The sequence below is a fragment of the Apodemus sylvaticus genome, chromosome 2, assembly GCF_947179515.1.
Source record: "Apodemus sylvaticus chromosome 2, mApoSyl1.1, whole genome shotgun sequence".
Classification (NCBI taxonomy): Eukaryota; Metazoa; Chordata; class Mammalia; order Rodentia; family Muridae; genus Apodemus; species Apodemus sylvaticus.
The window spans coordinates 123,257,001-123,278,372 of NC_067473.1; the positions used below are offsets into that span (position 1 = coordinate 123,257,001).

The 21,372-nt window shown below is 42.6% G+C and overlaps 1 protein-coding gene across 1 annotated transcript in view; it reads right to left on the reverse strand.

The window, feature by feature from the left end:
• Positions 1-11,243: 11,243 nt before the first annotated feature.
• The window catches only part of Prickle2 (prickle planar cell polarity protein 2), a 109,283-nt gene continuing 99,154 nt past the window's right edge, over positions 11,244-21,372 (reverse strand). Inside the window, exon 8 of the mRNA XM_052174351.1 lies at positions 11,244-17,053. Coding sequence (XP_052030311.1) covers positions 16,179-17,053 — 875 coding nt within the window. The 3' untranslated portion in view covers positions 11,244-16,178. The remainder of the gene's footprint in view (positions 17,054-21,372) is intronic.

The following is a 21,372-nucleotide window of genomic DNA, read 5'->3' on the forward strand; positions in this document are numbered from 1 at the left end:
GGCACAGCTGCTGAAACTGGAGTCACTTCTTGGTTAATTTTGTAGAGAGTCAATTGTCTCTTTCCTTGATCCATCTGTCTTCTACACAGGGCAAACAGTTATAGGGAAATGCGGTGGGACACCCGGTCCCAGACCTTAATGATGGTGCTAATTTCTCCAATTCCTCTAGGGATAAGATACTGGGTTTGGTTCACTCTCTTTCCAATTAAAGGTAACACTCAAAGCATCTATTTGGCGTTTTTAAGAATAATAAACCTTCATTCCACAGCTCAGGGAACCATGTGGGGATTCTGTCAACTTCTAAGTTTATCTATCACAATTACATATTCTAGAATTGGTGAAATAACCACGTGTTCAAGGTTCCATTGGCCCCATTGTGGGTCAGATGCTAGGCTAGCCAATTCCATCAATGTCTTGAACTCCATAAGCCCTCCATTACCTAGAAGAGCTATAGTGCTTTCTGGGGTCTCTTTAGAATCACTGCCAGTTTAGAACCAGTATTCAATGGTTCTAATACTCTTGAATGTTTACCCTGCAATGTAATACCATGTGCAGTTTCCCTAGTAAAAGGCCATAGATCCTTCCTGGGGAGAATAGGAGAAAGGCTGATGGTAAAACTTTTTTTTATATTGTACTTTCCTCAGGAGAACTTGTTTTTCCCTTCATTCAAAGGGTTCTGAATCTGGGAATTGGCTAAATGTGGAAATTGGTTGATGGGCTGTGATTTCCTATTCATTCAACACAGGTTTAAAAAATTGTTCTAGTTGTTTCCTGTATATGTAGATCAAACAGAAAGCAAGTAGGCTTCTTATCCATTTTGTTCCAGGAAACGCCATAATTGATCAGCCAGTCCCAAAGGTTCATATGAGTCACACTGTTTCAAACATCTCTGCCTGTGCAATTGCATCCCATGCTCCTCTCAGTCCTCCTCAAGTTGATAGCCCATTTTTATTATTGTTACACACATATAAATATAATCTGCTGAGTCCATTTAGGTTGCTGTATGTGTTTGTGTCAGTACATTCTTTGTACTGGATGACCAATAAGGAGTTTCATCCCCACGAGAGGCTACCTCACCCTTTCCCAGTCAGTAGTCATTAGTTCTTTGTCTGGGGGTGGGCTCCTTTGTGTTAGCCTGTCTGTTGATATTATCATTGTTCAGGTATTGTTTAGGCAGCCAAATTGTTACAGAATTATGGGCAAATATTTTCTGTTGTTTCTAGGAAGCACAATCTCACAGCAGACTTCCTGGTTTTCTGGTTATTACATTCTCTCCACTCTTTCATCCACAATACTCCCTGAGGCTTAGGACAGGCATTGCTTTGTAGATGTGTTTGTTGGGGTTGGGTTCCACATGATCCATGGGCCTCTGCATTATGATATGGTATAGGCTTCCATAATGGTCTCCATTTGCTGTAAAGAACAGCCTTTCCCCCCCTCAGGGGTAAGAGCTACACTTACTAGTGGGTATGAGTTTTAGAATGCAGTTAATTATTTATTGTGGTCTAGTAAAGGGACTATAGTAGGTTCTCTTTTAAAATCATGACCTCACTTGCCCCATGTAATAGCCTGGAATTATAATACCAGGTACGATTTTCCTCCCATTGAGTGGGCCTTATGTCTAATTGGACACCTATCTGTTGGTTACCAATGAGATATGAATGCCACTGTTGCACATTTAGGGATGCCCTGTCATTCTGGCCATTTTGGTTATAGTGACGTCACAGCTGGCTAGGACTGTTTATTGCTTCTTTCCCTTGGCAGCTTATAAGCACTTTCTGGTACTGTGAGCTACACTGCAGGGATAAGGCTTTTAGGTTAGATCCAATTTGAATCTTCTGATTACTGTGTCTAAAGTGTGCTGTGTCGTCACACATAGGGGCTTCTTTCAACCTCTGGAAGGAAATCAAGGGCAAAAGTAAAAAAGCTTATATTGTTTTGGAAGCCACTTGGACTGCTCTGGGTAACAACTCTTGGTTGGTTTATCATGCCTGGTACTAGGTTTTTGTTAGTCTCTTTTTTCTTGTGCGGAGTCATAGACACTGTTAGTACAAGTGGCATAACTTCAGTATATATATTGAAGAATTGATATACCCTTGAGGTAACACTGTAAGGCATACTGCTGGACTGTAACTTCATGTAGGTTTGGAACCCAGGGTAGAATATGATGGGACAAAGGAGGATGCCTCTGAGTGCCAGCCTTCTGTCTTGGTTTTCTGTGCACAGTGGAGTCAGTAGCCTTTGCCAGATGCCATCATGATGTTCAGCTTCAACAGAGGCCAAGAAGCCATGAAGCCAAGGACTGTGGACTGAAATAAGGTGCCAAAATAAGTGCCTTCCCCATTAACTTTATTTATCATAGGGACACAACATCTGTCTAATATACATATTTTCTGACATAGTTTCTGCTTTGTCTATTATTGCTTATAATTCATTCCCTAAAAAAAAAAAAATCACTGTTTCTAAATTAGAGTACACTACACTCTCCAATTTAAATATCTGTAATGGCTTTCTTGCCATAGGAAAAGACTCCAAATCCTAAAAAATGTTCAAGCTGTTGAAGTGACTTGACCATTCTCCTGTGCTTCTACAAGTCCTCTGCCCCTATGTTCTTAACTGCTACCGACACTGGGATTCTGATCTTCACTGTAACCACACTGGTGCTCCCATCTTCACTGTATCCACACTGGTGCTCCCATCATTACTAGTCCCTTGTCTCATTCTACCATACTACAGTGCTCCACCTTGCTCATACTGGAGTGCTCCTCTTTGTGGCATACTGGTGCTCTTCTCAGCTCCCCCAACATCACCCTCCTTATTCTAGTCACCTAATGTTCTCTTCTGGCTCTGTTCACATTGGTGCTGTCCTCCTGGGCATTCCCTACCTGGTGGGCTCCTAGACTCTCCCCACACTATGCTATCCACATGGGCATCATTTCCCCTATTTGGATGCTGTGAGTGCTCCTCCACGAACAGCTGATTAACTTTGAACTCTCTGTCCCTAACAGATTGATTTCTCTGTGTGTCAGCTGTCATATTACATACCCAGAGAGGCCTCACTTGACATCTCAACCTGAACCTTCCCAATTCCATCTCATTTGGGCTCTCCATTCTTATTTCTGAGTTCCCATAGGATAGAACACTATGCTCTTGTGTGTGTCCCAGAATTCCTGGTGGCCAGTATTCCCATATATACTTATACACCCTTTTTCTGTGCTGGACAATCATCTTAATTCCCAAGAGATGGCAGACACTCTAAGTTGTTATTGGCTGAGTCTGTAAATGGAATGCTTTTCTTTGTCCCTAAGGGACTTGAACTTGGACAAGTCTAAGGGATGTGAGAATCACTCAATGTGTATAATTCTCTCTCTCCAAACCTAGCACAAAGTCATGAACCTACAATTATATTATGTCATACTCAGCAGTCATTTAGTTATGCACAATGGCACACACTTCCCTTCTTAGAATGGTTTCTCCAAGTCTTTCAAGCTCAGCTGTTCTGTGCTGGGAGATAAATGTCAAGTGGCTGTTCCCTCATCATTCAGTGAGTTAGGTTCATAAATCAAACATGAATAATGAAGCATTTATTGGCACAGGGGGAGTATATGAGAAGCTAGCTCTTGTGTTGTAAAACAAAACCAAAGACAATCATAAAACATTGTCTTTTAACTTTCTGCCTCAAAAAAAAAAAAATGAAAATAGAAAGCTCCAGTTCTTCCTTGCTGGGAAGAACTTAAATTTCAAGATGAGAAAGTCAGTCTCAGGGTTGTCCTGTGCAATCCTGAAGGTGCACACCAAAGGTGAGTGTGGTTACATGCTTACTGAAGGGCTGGAGCTGCAGACAGAGGACACAGCAGAGCAGAGGTTTATCAGTTCCTCCGCGTTTCCTTCCTGAGCTGTGTGTAGGGCACTTTTCACACTGGCTCTGATGTGAGTAGAGGGACGGAGAAGCCTGGAGGATCCTTTCACTGCCTGACATTGGCTTTCTTTCTTTTAATCAGAGTGGGATCCTAGAGTTTAAGGGAACACTGTCCTGATGAACTCTAGCAAAGTGCTAGAGAATGGGAAGGCCAGATGCAAGGACCTGATGGCAGATATCAACCCTAGGATGAACCAAGCATGGACATCATGCCTTTCCTTCTTGGTATACTCTGGGATACAGCATTCTGTAGCCTCACATCAGGGGCTAATCAATTTATATCCAGATGCACTGTGAACATGTGCCATCAGTTGAAAGCCCTATCCTAGTTAGAACAAAGCTACTTTCCCCAGTGCCCAAGCACAGGGATGGGTCTGCTATTGTTTGAATAAAATACTGTCATTTTCTTCTCAAGCACAAAATCCAGGCTGAGCAACTATTGTGTGTGCTTGTAAGAAGTGGGGAATAGAAAAGCAGAGGATGGGATCAGCCTCGTCTCTGCGGCATGTGCCACGAATGCTCTTTATTCTCTCTCTCTCTCTCTCTCTCTCTCTCTCTCTCTCTCTCTCTCTCACCTCCCTTCCTCCCTCCTTCTCCTCCCTCCTTTCCTGCCTCCCTTCCTTTTCTACCTTCCTCTCTCCCTCCTTCCTTCCTTTCCTTCTTTGCCCTCTCCTTTGGTTTTCCAAGACAGGATTTCTCTGTGTAACAGCCTTGCCTGTCTTGGAACTCACTTTGTAGACCAGGCTGACTTCAAAGTCACAGAGATCTGCTTGCCTCTGCCTCCCAAGTGCCAGGATTAAAGGTGATACCACTACCACCACCACCCAGCCAGATGCTGTTTCTTAATGCTTTAAAAGTCACTTGTTGTAAAGATCTCTAGATTCAGGTGAGTTTGCTTTCATTCCTGCTCATTGAGCACTTCTAGACATAACAACTCTAATTATCACGTGTTGAAGAATGCCTCAAATACTTTCTTATGCTCTCAGCACAGAACTTACTGTTTGCAACAAATACCCCAAACGCTGAAGGTCTTGTCATCAGTCACCACTGCTATTGGGATGTGGTGGAAACTTGGGTCACAGGTGGCTTGTGAGAAGCAGTTAGATCACTGGAATAGGGGACACTGGAACTCTAGCCTCAACCTGTCTATCTTTGCTTCCCAGCCACCATGAGGTACACAGACCTTCACCATTTGTTTCTGCCATCATCGTCTGTGGTATTGCTGACTCAAAACAGCAGGCTGGAGCAATGACAGACAGAAATGTCAACCACAGGCTAAAATAAATATTTCCTCATTATATAACAAACTGTTTGTTTCAGGCATTCTGTCACAATGATAGAATGCTGACTAACACCCATGTTGTGAAGCTCAGAAGCGCCTGTAAACCCAGTGGCCTCTTCTGGCCTCTGAGAGCATCTGCTCATCTGTATTCTCATGTACCCCTTCCGCCCTCCACACACTAAAAAACAAAAAAACAAACAAACAAAAAAAACGATATCCTGAGATAGCATCAGTCAGCATACACAAAATATAGATGATTCACTGAATTTTACTTTAACAGAATCCATAGACAAATTAGCAATGCTTACTTCTTTAAAGTTTAATCATTAATCACCTGAGGTTATCAAATATTCTCCATTTATTCCTGAGATGAGATTTTTCTCTGCTGCTGTCATCACTGTGGTCAAAAACCCATCAGGGAGAAGCAGAGAGGTGTGTCCTGCTCTGATTTCAGACTTGGAGAACCAGAAAGCTAGAAAGCTAGCCTGTGTGCCCCTTGATTTCTCCCTGCAGCACAGGTCCAGGGTTACAAGTTCCGTGCCCAGGCCTCAGCAGGGGAACCCTCTGGTCTTGGCAAAGCACCACAAAGGCCCCTTCTCTACCAGTTAACATTTTGGATGCATTATTATGCTTGTTCTTTACCTGAAGCAAGAAGCTTCCAATAGCCACCGTGGGTCACAGGCACATGTTTAAAGGGGTGGGGGGGGGGGTGGGAGCAGGAAACAGAAGCAGGACCAGCCTCCATGAAGGCAGCAGCTTAAGGCCTGGTGATCCCCGATGAACTGGCTCCCCAGGGTCCTATTCCTTTCCATACCTCCTGTGTAGTTTGTGCTGTTCAAAGCAGCCTAATGCCCACTCTAAGGGCTTTATGTACAGATGTCAGCCTGCGAGGTTGGAACCTGTTCCCGCTCTGAACTATTGTGTCCCACACTTGGCCTCAATATTAAAAACAAGTCATTTATAAAATACTTTGCATGGCATCAGTTTTTTAAGACTTAAAGAAAAGGAAGGAGAAGGCTGCTCTGGTGAAGTCTGCTGTTACAAAAACATTGGTTTGGAGGCATCTCTGTCCTGGGAAAGGCTGAGTATTCTCAAAAAACGCTCAGTGGCTGCTGGGAAGTCACCCTCCATCCCAGCTCTTGAAGGCTGCCAGCTTGTATTCACAGCTGTGTGGTGACCTTTGCAGTGAGGAGAAGAGAAGTTTCATTTATGTATGACAGCTCTGAGGAGCTTTGCCGCTCTGAGTCATCTCAGACGGCACTATGAGGGGTGGGGGGGGGGCGGGGATAGGAGTCTTTCATTTTCTGGAGTCTTTTGGCAAGTGCCGTGAAACATTCAGTTAGGTTGACTGAAGCATTTCTCTGGGGACAGAGACCCTCTTGCAAATACTCATTCTTTGAACTGGCTGAAGGGGTGATTACAGAAGCAACAGGAAACAGACCCAGACATTGGTTAAACAACCGTGGAAGGAAGCATCCTTCTTTAGCATGAGGTTGGAGGTTCTCAAGATAAGGGTGGAGGCTGGGAGCCACCGACTCAATTCAAAGGGAACTTAGGGAGGAGAGGACTGTCAAGGAGATTCAAACAAGGGGGAAGTGAGACATGTTGGTTAGGAGTCAGGGCTCCAGACATGTGTGGTTTCCTACGTGGGCTCATTGCTCTTCCATAGGTTAATTTATTTTAATAACTTCGATGATCAGATAAAGCAAATTCTAGATTTGGAAAAAGTTATGAAAAAGTAGAGCAGCCCCCAGCGAGACTGGTGATTCATTGGACTTGCTGTTTTGTCCTATCTATCACCTTAGAACAATATCCTCTGTGGGGACTTGATAATTGTCTGATCAGTGAGTATGCCACCTAATGAGCTCATCTCCGAGATTTTCTTCCATAGCCTCTGCTATTCTACGGAGGAGGAAGTCTTCCTTCACCTTTCAAGAGGCACCTAATGGGTGACTTACAAACTCAATTTTTATACAAATGCAATTTTTGTAATCTTTTGCATGGTACCTTCAATTGTTTGATTAGTTCTTTTAAACCCTGGATCCATCAAGCACTTACTTGTAAATTTCCTGGTGAGTAGCAGAAGTGAGACCATCTTGCTGCTTCTAGTCCATAGGTTGTAGTTCTACAGGGCCGAACACACAGCTGGAGGCTCTAATTAAGGGGTAGTTTTTATCCCAATCAAAGCAACTAAGCTAACCAATCAACCCATGTCTCCAAAGCATTGGTCCCATCAGCCTTCAGAACTCCTGATCATCTGATGACATCCTCAGCTGTATCTTCTCATTTCAAAAGGAACTTGAAAGATCAGTTGGTATTGATCTCCACATATTAGTCAAGCAGGATGGGTATATGGCAGTACAAAGTTTCATCTCTATTGTCTTTTTTTTCAGTTTAACATGACAAAAGATTCTTTTTAAAAGTGATTCTTTCTATGTGAAAACACAGTGACTCAGGGATCCATCTGCTTCTAGGCAATGGTTGGAATTTCAATTCATTGGCTTTGGAGGAGAGACAGAGACAGACAGGTAGGCTGAACACTGCCTCACTTTACCAGTCACAGAATACTGCAAGGGGGCGACACCTGGGTACTAGAGTTATGACGCATGGGTGTTTGGTGGGCAAATGTGCTCAGTAGACAAAATCTTCAAATCCCCATTCTATAAGAATGGAGAAACAACAGAGAAAAGCTGATAGGTTGGATTTATAAATAAATGGACCAATTCATTTTCTTAGCCTTTGTCTGATAATTTTGAAATGAAAGGACAATTGCTCCTTTTCTTTTTGCACTGGGGAATTTACTATTGACTTTGATGTGTCTCCATATTTCTTTGACCCCTCTCGACCCCCGCCCAGGTCAATCTTATGGTGCTTATTTTTGGGTAACAAGATCTGTTTTCCATTTGAAAAAGTAATAAAAGATTCTAGATGGCAGGGCAAATGGACAGTTTTACTGTCTACAGAACTTTGGGTGGCAGCATTTTCCAGAGTAACATTTACTCTTTCTAGATCTTTTTGTTATCAATAGAAAGCATCATTATTACTCCCCCAACCCCCAGTGCATGTTTCTGCCATTGGGCTTTATTAAACCATGTGTAGCACACAGCTCATTTCTAATTCAGTACAGAGTCCTATTTCCCACTAAGTGTGCCCTGATTCTGTCCTTGCTTGCTTAGGCACATTTTCCAATAAACAATGACACTGTAATTAGTGCTAGGCCCATGAAGGAAGGATGGTAAAATATGATAATTTATTCCATTTGCTAATATAAATTTATTTCTCAGTAACATTTTCCCAATCCATATGGATTTGATTATTCTTAAATCTTCACTTCTTTAATGATGGCTCTTTCATTATATTATAAATCATCTGATTATAATTCAGGGCCATGAACTCTTGATTTTTGCTTTCTGCATTTGCAGTTGATAGCTCTTGAAACGCCAATGACTTCATTATGGAGTCTAAGGCACTATTACTCCTTTAAATTGGAAAACACTTTTATCTAGCTAGACTTCCTACATACCAATAACAGATTGAAAAAGAAATCCGGAGAACAATACCATTCACAATTAACACACACACACACACACACAGGCACACATACACAAAATAAAAGAAAAGAAAACAATCAACTGTCCTATCAAACAAATACAAACAGAAGTCCAACTTACTTCTAATTCAGTACAGAGTCCTATTACCCACTAAGTGCGGCCTGTTTCTGTCCTTGCTTGCTTAGGCACACTTTCCAGTAAACAATGGCACTGTAATTAGCACCAGGCTCTCCACCCTCACCCCCCAAATGAATGAACTTAACCAAGGAAAAGTAAGATACGTGCAATGAAAAATTTAAGATACTGAAGAAAGAAATTAAAGAGACCAGAAGATGGAAAGACTTCCCATGTTCATTGACTGGAAGGGTGTAGGAACAGTGAGTCAGCACTTTCTGACTAGTGCTATGCAGTGGCCCAAGCATGTGAAGCAGTCACATTTGCTAACCTCAGAACCTGCCTGACTCCCAGAAGCAATTGATTATGGAGCATTTGACTTGTGCTAACCATGTAGAATGAGCAATTATGAACCAACAGGGTATGGACAGGGGGTATAAAGGCTCTCCCAAATTCTGTAATAAACTAATAAACTAATCTATTTTTACTTCTTCTTTATTGATTCTGCTGTGCCTTCTTACTCCCTACCCCCAAGGATCATCCCAAGGGGCTGAGGGTTAGGGCAATGGAAGGGTTAATACTGTGATGACCATCCTTTCAAAAGCAATATATAGACTGCTGGACAGGAAATTACTTGTCTTGTTTATTTTTCAATATAGTTTCTTTTCTACTATTATTTCCATATTCAAGTTCCAGTGTGTACGTAGCAAGCTTACTCTTCTGCTTTCCCCTTCTTGGCTACTGGGACTGCAGGTTTGCTTTGTTTTGTTTATAGACATAGGAAAAATAGTCTAAAAAATTACATGGAGTCACCAAAAAGCAAGGACAGTTCCAAAGAAAGAGAACATTATGGGTGGCAGCACCATAACTGATTTCAGATTATACTACAGAGCCATAGCTATAAAACCAGCATGGCACCAGTACAGAAACAGACATGGTCAATGTCAGAGTTGAGGACATAGTTATAAGTTCACACAACTACAGTTTCCTGATTTTTGAGAAAGGCACACAAAAGTTTATACTAGAAAACGTGCATATTTAAAAAATAGTATGTTAAAATCATAAAATCAGCAAAACTAGATTTTAACATTCAGAAAAATAAAGCTAGATCCTTATCTCTTACCACGGCACAAAACTCAACTCTAAATAGACCAGGGACTCCAAAATAAAACCCCGAAACTTCTAGAGCTACAAACAGGTAGCATGGTTCATCTTAGAGGCAGAGGAAAGTATTTCCCAAATAAGACTCCAGTAGCACAGGAAATAAGACCACAATCAGCAATGGGACCTCATGAACCCAAACAGCTGCTGCACAGCCAAGGGAACTGTGAACAGGCAGCCAGCCCATACAACGGGAGGCAATCTTTATCAGCTGTTCATTGGAATTAGTTTCAACAATATACAAAGAACATGAGAAGGTAAACATTAAAGAATAAAAAAATATTAAAAATGGGCTAAAGTACTGAACAGAAAAATTTCAAAAGATGAAAGTGGCTAGGAAACCTTTTAAAACGTGCCCAACATCCTTAGCCATCAGGCAAATAAAAATTAAAATTACTTTAAGATTCCATCTCAACCGCAGTCAGAATGGCCATCACCAGGAATACAAATGACAACAGATGTTGGTGTGGATGTGGTAAAGGGGAACTCCTATATACTCTCAAGTGGGAGCTCAAGATAGAACTAGGCATCTAGCTTGTAAGTTCACCACATTTGAACCACAGAAATATCTGCTAATAGCTACTAGTGTAGTTACTTTGGGTATCAGTCTGGAGGTTTTCAAAAAGACTAGAAATAGGCCTGCTATGACATATACCACTATACCACCTGTATTATCCAAGGGCATAGACCCAACAACTTTATCTCTTACTGTAGAAATATGTGCACACCCATATTCACTGCCTATTTATAATAGCCAGAGAATGGAATCAATCCAGATGTGCACCATGGATGAACAGATATGAAAAATGTGGTATTATATGCATAGTGGAATAATACTCAGCTAAAGAAAAATGAAACCATGACATTTGAAGGTAAATAGGTAGAACTGGACAAATTATACTGAGTGTTGTGACTCAGGTTCCAAACATCATATGTCTTCTCTAACCAATTTCTAATTGGATTTGAATCTCATGGGAAGGAATTTTATGCCTGGTACTGTATCCTGGCCAAAAGCCCATGACTGGAGAAGTCCCAGTCCCTAGGGTAGGGCCTGCTATAGTTATTTTGATGGATGATCATTTTGTGAAATCAGGCTCAAGCTCTGCTGTAAATATCTCTGCCACATGCTTTTTCTTAGTCTTTTCCCAAAGGCCAAGTCCACTCCCCAAATCTGGAACATGAGCGAGGATTGAGAAGAATGACAACATTCCTTTTATTCAAATTTTATTGGAAGTTTACAAATGTATTACAGAATCAGTAAAACATCATATCCACTTTACAGGGCACGGATCTCAAGCAAAGTGTTCAGAACAGTCTCTGGCAGAACCCACGCCAAAAGCCCATGACAGGCCTTCCTAACAAACAGCTTGACACTTGACAGATAACACAGACTCCAGCCTGCTTCACCTTCTTGGGCTCTCTGAAGTTTGTTTATGCATGTGGAATTAAATAGGATCTGAGCAAAGCAACTCTGCAGGAACAAACGAGTTTAGGGAGAATAGATGCTGGCCTACTTTGCTGAAGACTATAGAAGAGTCATTGGTCTTATGTTGTTATCTCAGGGTCAGGATTAAACCAGAATACTTTATTGAAAACTATGGAAATCAACTAGCTAAACATGAGAAGATCATATTGGTAAGTAACCTTCCAAAATTTAGAAATGTTTGGTTGGTGACCTATTGAATACCCATGGCCAAATGCCTAGACCATGAAGGTTTTCTTAGAAAATGCTCAAGATAGAACTAGACATCTATCTTGTGAGTTTATCACATCTGAACCACAGAAATGTCTGTTAATAGCACATGACCTTTCCAGCCTCCATTTTATTCCTCTGAGGGAGGCTAGTTCTGGAAGCAGGAAATGAATTTATATAACAGCAATAGCTTCCAGTAGTCATGCTCTATAGGGGTCTTGTGTTGACTGGGTTTCTAATATGAGAAAACAGAAAAAGAAATCAATTCTTCCTCCATCCTGACCTTCATGGCTTCTGGATGGTTATAATACATACTCTGGGGTAAACCACTGACAAGAAGGCAAAGGTTTCATTCCTATTTCCCGTTTGTTCAAAGAAATAAAAGGTGTTAATGTGCAACTGTCTTCAAAATCAGTAATGGAAGCCTGTGGAACAGGATCTGCAGAGCCTGAAGGTGCCAGGAACAACTCTATTTGCGTGTGACATTCAGGTCACTGGCTTAATTTTCTACTTTCCTTGGTCATAGGTGGATCTTTGTGAAGCACAGCGTCTGGTCTCTGTTAGGAGTATGAAAGAACACTCTGCTTTGGAATTTAAGTGTCCTACGTCCCTATAATATAGGCTGGGATGATAAAACAGATAGACTCTTAGCTGACCTCTGTAAAGTGAGCAGGAGCTGCCCACATAACTGGCAAAGACCCTGAGCATGAAAAAGTAGGCCAAAGAGAGCCTTGTTTGGCCTAAGAGGTCAGCTTCCTGTAGCTTCCACAGTGTGGGAGGGAGAGGAAATGGAGTCTCCCGATCCTTTGTGATGGATGCTTCCTAAATGTCTAGTGTACTGCTCCTTTCCCAGGGACCCAGGAAAGATCAGCTTATGAATAAGATCTGTCATGAGACAGAGGAGACGGGCCCTAGTCCATTAGCCCTGGTTTGTATTGTAAGGATACCTGGATGAGAATCCACTCTCCTTGCAAAGTGTAGTAATCCACTGTTTATCATCCACTGAGGTGGCAGGTCGAGCATACATAGGAAGTGTTGCACTCATGCCACCATGGGTCATAAGCAGTAGGAACTCCTAGAAGATGTGCAGAGAACACCATCTTCCTACAGCTCTGTAGGAGGAGCATTCTATAGGAAAAGATTGTGACTTTTCCTATTAGAAAACCCAAATCTGTTTAGACAGCTGCTTGGACAGTAAATGAAAGATTGCAGGATGTAGAAAGAGGGTTTCAAACAACCGACACCAGGAATCCTGCTTCAAGCATGCTAAAAACCAGGAAATGAGGTCTGATTTTCCTCACCCCATTTACCTTTGCACAGGGTAGAGAATCTACAACTATACAGGACAGAAGGGCTGGCCTCTGAATGCCATGCTGAATGCTCAAAGCTACCGATCATCAGCATGAACCCTTTCTGCAGGACCAAAGGTGGAATGCACTAGCAAGAGCACTCAGGAAAATGACTTAGACACTCCTTGGCCTGGAGAAGAGAGCTGGCTTGGCTGGTGCTGGATCCAGCAGCAGTATGATATGAACTGAACTCATTAGAGCTGAAGTTCTAAACAAAGTCAGCCCAATAATAGGAGAGATGGAAAAAGTCAGTCAAATCAGCATCAAAGAGAAAAGGGGGGAAAGATGGCTCTTCTGAAAGCTAGTCTACAGAAGATAAAACAATGACCTATGGGGACTGAGTACAGCCCCCCCCTCCCCTCCCCAACTTGGCCAATGGGAGGTAAGAGATACACTGGAGGAATCAGGGAGGACCTTAAATTCTCACCTCAGAAAAGAATGTGCTTGAATTTGGGGAATGAGATTCTGGTTGTTCTATCTCTTAGTTATTACTTCAAGGTAGAGAAATTCTAGTTTACTGTCATGCTGCCCACTACTGGGCAGGATAAGGACCTACCACCATTGCAAGGAACTGGCCTTCCTTCTCTGTAGGGCATCTGGCTGCTTTTAGAAAGAGAAGAAATCTTCAGTGGTTCAATAGAAGGGGATTATCTTGCTGGTGGACAGTTTGACCCTGAAGCCTTTGTCTCATTATATTTTAAGTTTTGGTTAGAGAGATCTTGAATGTTCTCTGGACACCTAGACTTGATGTTACTTAAGCAGCTTCTATATTGCCTTCTTCTTTGGGTTGAGGGTGAGTCAACCTGTATCTGGGAAATGTAATAGGTTCCCTGCTAAGGACAGAGTAAGAAAACAACTTTCATGGGGAAAATTTCATTCATTGGATTTGGGGCCAGAGAGAGGATACGTGGTTTCAACCATTTGCTAAGTGATCTTCTTTCCATCTCTTTTCTTTTCCCAACAATGCCTTTTAATTCTCACCAATCAACAAACTCAAAGCTCCAAATTGGACTCACCCAATGTCTACCAGAAACCTGCCACTCGAGTGGTACGGTACTGCATATTTATCTCTTAAACAGTTTGCCAAGCAGTTTATTAACTTACTATACAAACGTAATAGAGTTAATTCTCCAGAGGCTTGGATAATTAATGAAACATTTAGATATGAAGATAGCATGCGGAAAACAGCCACAATCAACATTTGCATTGCTTCTTTAAAAAAATCAGTGACAATGACAAATGTCGTATTAATACCTATAAAGCAAATTGTTTTAATACACTCTGGATGGAGTGTCATCATCACATCCGTTACAGTCCCCCTCGACCCCAGACCCATTTAGGATGGTGCCTGAGAAGCCACGCTTCACATTCTCTCCATTAAAAAAAAAAACCCTAGAAAATGTTAAGTACTATACTGAAAAGAGACCATGCTCGACGTATCATGGCAAATGGCCACTGAGACACACTGTGCATCCGGGACAGCACATCTCATAAAAGGTGGGTCCCTCCGATGGATTTTTGCCACAATCCACTGAGGAGAGGGAGAAAAATGGACCAAGAGCAAGCGCTTCATTTTTTTTTTTTTTAAAGAAAAACTGAAGCGAGGCAAGAAGTTTTATTTCACTATGTATTTATCTCACCTGCAGTGAAACATCTTCTTTAAGCAAACTCACTCTTGAGCCTTTCAGTCTGACCAACAGTCCTCAAAATTCAAAATGGGAATCTCTCTTGCCACAAGGTCTGGTTTTCCATGCTGTTACCTGTCTCTCAGCAGCTTGACCCTCCAGGGTAAGAAGTCAGCCCCTGTGGTGACTAAACTTGTCAAACTGGATTCTCTCTAAAGCACTGGGGACTAGTCCAGGTGGCTGACACCTCTCTTTCTTTCTACAAAGTTCTCTCTCCCCAACTTTCTTTCATATTCCCCTCTTTCAACACCTATCTGCGTTTTGTCTTCCAGTCTCCCGTGCACCACACCAGTGCACCCAGTGCTCCTCCCTGCGGCATCTTCTGGTCCCTCAGTGCTAAATGCTGAAGCTCACTTGCTATGAGGACAAACAGTTGTCAGGCTAAGGCAGCGGCTCTGTCTGCCTTGGAAGAAAGCAGAAAATACAATCCAGGAAACATGAGCACCAAACAATTCCACACTCAGAACAATGCCATGCTGACACATACACCGCTCACAGTCACTGTGACTCCCCACCCCCCAAGGGACAGATCGACATGAAGCAACTTCAAGGTTCCAAACAAGGATGGCATTTCTCACAGAACTGGACTGACACTAGTTGTTATCTCTAATCAGCAAAAGCGACATTTGCAATTTAAAAAAAAGGAAGCAAACCTACTTACTTTGTAGAGAATAAATTCTACTGAGGGTGGGAGTGGACTCAAAGATGGACCTTTAGATGTTACAGAGCATAGAATGCCTTGGGTAGAATAGTTAAAATTTTCTTTTTCAGCCACAAAAAGCCAAATTGAATATACTCCTTTGAAAACAGTCTCACTGACATGTAACAGATTTGTATAGAAAGAAAACCAAACCAAATCAAAACAAACAACAAAACCCAGGTGGTCCTGGGCCACCATTTACTACCACTCAGAGATATTGGTGGACATGCATGCGAGTCCCCACTGAATCCTACGATATAGAAATTCTGTTGTTATTACAAAATACAAAAATATTTTATCAGAACTCTCATTTACATTGCATTTACAATGAACATGTAAATAACTTAGTCTGGGGTCCTGGCTAATAAAGTATTTACTGGAAAAGGGGTCCTAAAAGGGAGAGAACCAGAAAGAATATAAGTGAGCGGGTTACAGTGTGTCATCTGGTTAATGACTGCTCCACCTTGGAAGGACATGACCTACCCTGGCCTCCACAGCCTGTGTTTCCAAAGTGAAATGTGCAAATTGTATTTAACATGTCCCAAACTGTGACACCAAGTGTATCTACCAAGTCAACCTGCAGCCTTGCCTCCCTCGCCTGAGAGCATTCTCCATCTCCTCCATGAACCATCATCCCCAAGAGCACTTGAGAATTCACAACAGTGCACGCTTCTGAGTTTACATTCTTAGCTCCCATCTCCCCGATTCCCCGACCACGATCATGTTACGAAATGATACAGTTTTTGCTCTTCTGTCTTTTCCTGCTGTGCAACTGTCCTCTGCCACCTAAGGTGGAGGATTTGGGGACACCGTAAGAGCTGTACTTGTGCAGGAGCTCATCACTTGTGACATATCGTAGGCGGGCTGGCTGGGGGATGGGTTCTCCTAGGAAGTAGCCCTCGTTGTCGGACTCTGAAGAGGAGGAGCAGGTGGAGCACCAATCATACTCCGTGAAGTAGGGTCCCCATCGTTCCCCAAAGGCATTCTGCAAAGCCAGGTCCGACACAGTCCTGGGACACTGGCTGTACAGATCTCGCCGGGAACCCTGCCCCAGGCTCTCCTGGAAGCTGCGTTGGCGCATGAACTGGTCATAGTCCTCCCTAGCTCTCAGAGGGGGCCTTTCCTTCAACCGAGCGATGACCTCCCGCTCACTGGCTAGGTGCAGGGCGTTGTCTGAGCGGGAGCGTCTGGACCTCCTGGACCGGTGTGGGCGGAAGCGGCGGTTGTCATCCCTGGAAGTAGTTCTCCTCCGGGTGCGTTCACTCATGGGCTGGATGTGCACACCTTCCTGCCCTGGCAGCTTGCTGCTCGCTATACCGCCATCAAAATCAAAGCTCTGGTGCATCCTTCCATGGGACTGCAGGTCCCTGTACCCCAGGGGGTTGCCGAGCTGGTGAAGGTTCCCCTCCATCTCCTGGTACTGTTGTGCAGACAGCAGGCTGCGGACAGATTCTGCGCTCCTGAATTGCATCGAGGAGTTGAGAGTGCCCATGTTGCTCAGCTTTTCCGAGACATTCATTCCAGAATCTTTGCTGAGGTCAGGCATGGAAAACCGGGATAGGTGCTCCTGGCGCTTGGCACCACCTTCAGCAGACAGACCTGTGGGACAGGGGATAGGAAACAAGAGAGAAGAATACCACTGTAGTTAATACAAATGTACAGGAATTGGGGGAGGTGTCACTACTACTTTCAGTCCGGGGTCTCTTTGGGTGAAATATGGCTGTGAAATATTTCACAAAGGCGCTCATGATGTCTACTTGGTATGGGACTCTCCACACTGAGAAGCTATAAGCTTCACACAGTCAACAGACATGTGCCTTCCTAGCTGCTAATTTCTCCAAAGGCTTGCTAAGGGTTCATTGAGCATCCTATGTACATTTCCTCTGTTTAGAACTTCATATCACCAAATACTTCTGTTGGATGTCCAATTCTAACCATGCTCTATAAGGGACAGATGATAGCTGACTGGCCAGGCCTAAGCTGTTTCTTACTAAAGCCTAGACTCTCGTTCTAAAGTACTGCACTAGATTGCTTCATTGCTGGCCTGATGCAGTTTCCTGCTTGGCTTGTTTCCCTAAATGTCAGGTAGCTGTCATCTCAAATGGCTTGGACACTTAGCGACTCCCTAGATGGAAAAAAAGAGATACTTATTCTCTTGGCTTGGTCAGTGATTGGCTGCTCTAGGATTATAAAGAATTCTCTAGCAGCCAGAAGATGTGAACTGTGCCTGAGACATTCCTTTATCTCCCAAGGAGGCATCTTTGAAAATAAAGCACTGACTTTAATCACTACTTAAGAGCTGGTACCCAAGAAAGGGGTCTCCATTCTGGAAGTGCTTTCACATTGTAAGGGCTGAGACAGAAACCATTCTGAAGATGGTGGGAGATGTGCACTCTGGGAGTTTGCTGTTGCATATAGTACTCTATGGAGATGTTCCTCATCACAAAGGAAAAGTCTGGCCACGTTGTCATTTCTGGACACTGACTGCAATAAGCCACTATTACCATGCCGCCGATTATCTGGGCCTCCCAGTGGGATTCAATATATCCTTCTCCTGACAGACCTATATCAATGTTACAAGCCCTTAACAATATGTGGCAAAATCTAAAGCTAAGTACACATATGTAAACATACATGAATGATTAATAAAACCATTTTGTGGGGGCTTCTGGTATCATACCTCCTGTGCATAATAACCCCAAGTGGAAAGGCCTCAATTTTCCACTGTCATTTCAATTCCATTCCTGGTTATATACCCAATAAAATATACAGGCACATTCAGACAGTGGACCTTTCTTTCTTTCTTTTCTTTCTTTCTTTCTTTCTTTCTTTCTTTCTTTCTTTCTTTCTTTCTTTCTTTCTTTCTTTCTTTCTTTCTTTTTCCTTCTTTCTTTTTTCCTTTCCCTCCCTCCCTCTCTCTCCCTCCCTCTCTCTCTCTCTCTCTCTCTCTCTTTCTTTCTTTCTTTCTTTCTTTCTTTCTTTCTTTCTTTCTTTCTTTCATAGAATGGAGATTTGCTTAAAATCCCATGTTACCAATCTCTCTCCATTACACTTTATTTTGGTGCCTTAAAATCTGCTGACAGGGTTGGTTCCAGATGTTTTTAAATTTTTATTCATTCATTCATTCATTCATTCATTCATTCATTTTTAATTTATTTACATTTCAAGTGTTAGCCCCTTACCCAGTTTCCCCTCCTCCTGGAAACCCCCTATCCCATCCCCCACTTCCCCTGCTTCTATGAGGGTGTTCCTCCACCCACCTACCTACCTGCCCACTTGGAAATAAATTAAGTATCAACCAATGCAAATATGGATAAATATGATTCCGGTTGCCATTACTCACTAAAATTTACCTGGGCTTGTTGGAGAAATGGGTTCAGGATAGAGTAGGAAAGCAAAAAGAGGAGCCCAGAACATCTTGCATAAAAAAGTAAATGTTAAGGATAAAATGTGATGAGAGTCAGTTGGAAGGCCATGGTCCCATTTGGCCCCACAGCACATTCTGGACGGTTTGAACATTAAAATAGTTATGGAAAGAAGTTGCATACAAACCATTGAAACAAATAGGAGTTTGTAACTTCAAACTGATAACAGAAAAAAGACATCAATATGTCGGTAAACTGGGGACTGAGTGGGGTCCTTGTGCCCAGTAGGGCGTTGCTTACTGTCAAGGGCATGGGCGCCGGGAGGGAAGGCTGGCCAGAAGGGTACTGAAAGGTTAACACAGAGCCCCAATTGCCCACCTTTAGGGAATAAACACCCGATGAGAGGGTATGGTAACACAGGAGCCTTTGGCAAACATTTCACTGAGCCATGTAGAATGTTTTAGCCCATTTTTGGTTTTGTCTTCCATACTGTATTTTCCCTTCAAGACGGTACCCTTCATCTTATGGTTCCTTCTGAATGCACCAAAGGCTTGCATCTTCTTTTTTAATTGAAAAATTTTCATATAATATGTTCTGATCAGACTTTCCTCTCCCCCAACTCCTTTCAGATCCTCTCTCTGTCTCCATCCACCCAACTCTATGCTCTTTCTCTTGAAAAAACAGGCAAAGAAAAAACAAAACAAACCAACAACTAACAAGCTCCCCAAAATCTCAAACTTTCTTCCCTTCCCTCCTCTTCCTCTTCCTCTCTTCCTCTTCTCTCTCTCTCTCTCTCTCTCTCTCTCTCTCTCTCTCTCTCTCTCTCTCTTTCTCTCTCTCTCTCTCTCTCTCACTCACACACACACACACACACACACACACACACAAGTGAAACCCAAATATACAAGCAAAAGGCCAGTAAGAAAAAAAATGCAGAAACAAAAAATGTAAAAAGTACGTTTAGCTTGTTTTGTTTAGCTTGTTTTGTGTCAGCACCTACGGCTGGGCAGGAAGGGAGGCTGAGCTGAACGTGCTTCCCTACCTGGTGTGTATGGTACCTGTATAGCAGAATTAGCAACTCTACAATACTGAACTCCAGTGGCACTGACTTGAGATCACCAGTGAAGGATAACTGGACAGTATGCACCTCCAGAGTCTTAAGGGCACACTATATGCAGTATTTTAGCCAAGAAGAAAATGCAGGTCCTTGGTGCATTCAAGAGGAACCATGAGATGAAGGATTCCATTTTAAGAGGACAAGGACAAGAACAGTATAGTACAGAAGACAGAACTAAACACAGGCCGAGAGATTATTCTCTATGGCTCACTTAAATGCTTGCTAAAGGCTCCTGTGTCAAAGGCATAGTTCCCAGCTTGATGCTATTAGAAGGCCACACTGTAAGAGGTGGGGACAGGAGAAGTGAGTCAAATCACGGAGGACACACTCTAGTAGGAGATGCTGGGCCCCAGGGCTCTTCTCTGGCCCCTTCCTTCTCTGCCTCTATGAGAAAGTCACTTGTTTTACCACATGCCTGCTATGGTTGCTACACGGGACTAAGTGAAAGCGAAAGGGCACCTCAGAAACTGTGAACCAAATACACAGTTCTTCCTCATAACTAACTATCGTGGGCATTTCGCCACACTGGTGGAAAGCTGATTAATACAGAGATGAAAGAAACATGGGAATTATATGCAATACTTGATCCTGATCTGAACTTGTCTCTTTGGTGGCGGTGGTGGGGGAATCCAAAATGCTTAAGGAAAGGTATTGGTCTCTTACAATGTTTAAACACGAACAAGAGAAAAAATGTATTTTGGCCATATTTAATGTGGTTATTTGATAGTTGCGATAATGTTGGCAAAGGTCCTTAGTTTTAGAAACCACACAGAAGAAAACGCACATAAAGAGCTAAGGCTGAAGTTATGCTCTGATGGTTCTGAATCCCCCTCCCCCTAAATGAAATCAAAAGAAGGTAGCAAATATTAGCAACAGGTGAGTTCAGTTAAAAAGTATATTACAGGTAGTATTTCTTCTCTTTTGTAACGCAGTATGTGTTGCATGACCACCCCCCCCCCCCACACACACACACATTCACGTCAAGTTTAAGGATAAGCTAAGGCTGCTTATGGCAAAGGAACCAAGGGAAGGAAGCAGGAAAACACTGAGGTTGTTAACTAGACCTGGATGGAGTTTAGAAGAACATCTACAGGGCAAAAATTCAGATGGCATAGTTTGAAAATATGCTTGCTTCATATTACCTAAAAGGTAAAACATACCTCAATAAAGCAGTATAAAAAAAAATCAAGGAACCTTCATGAAAAGCCAAATTTTAATCTTGGAAAATACCTACAGAGAAACATCAGAGGTCTCTCTATCTCCATGAGAGACTGGTCCTTAGATACCAAGGCTGCCCAAGTCTCTATGTAACAGGATGTAGGATATACTTTAAGATACCTCTCTGTTATGCACAATCCCAAATACAATGCCAATTCAAGGTGAGTAGCCGTGATACTGTCCTGGGTAGGAACAAGATAAAAGGCTGTCTGTCCCTG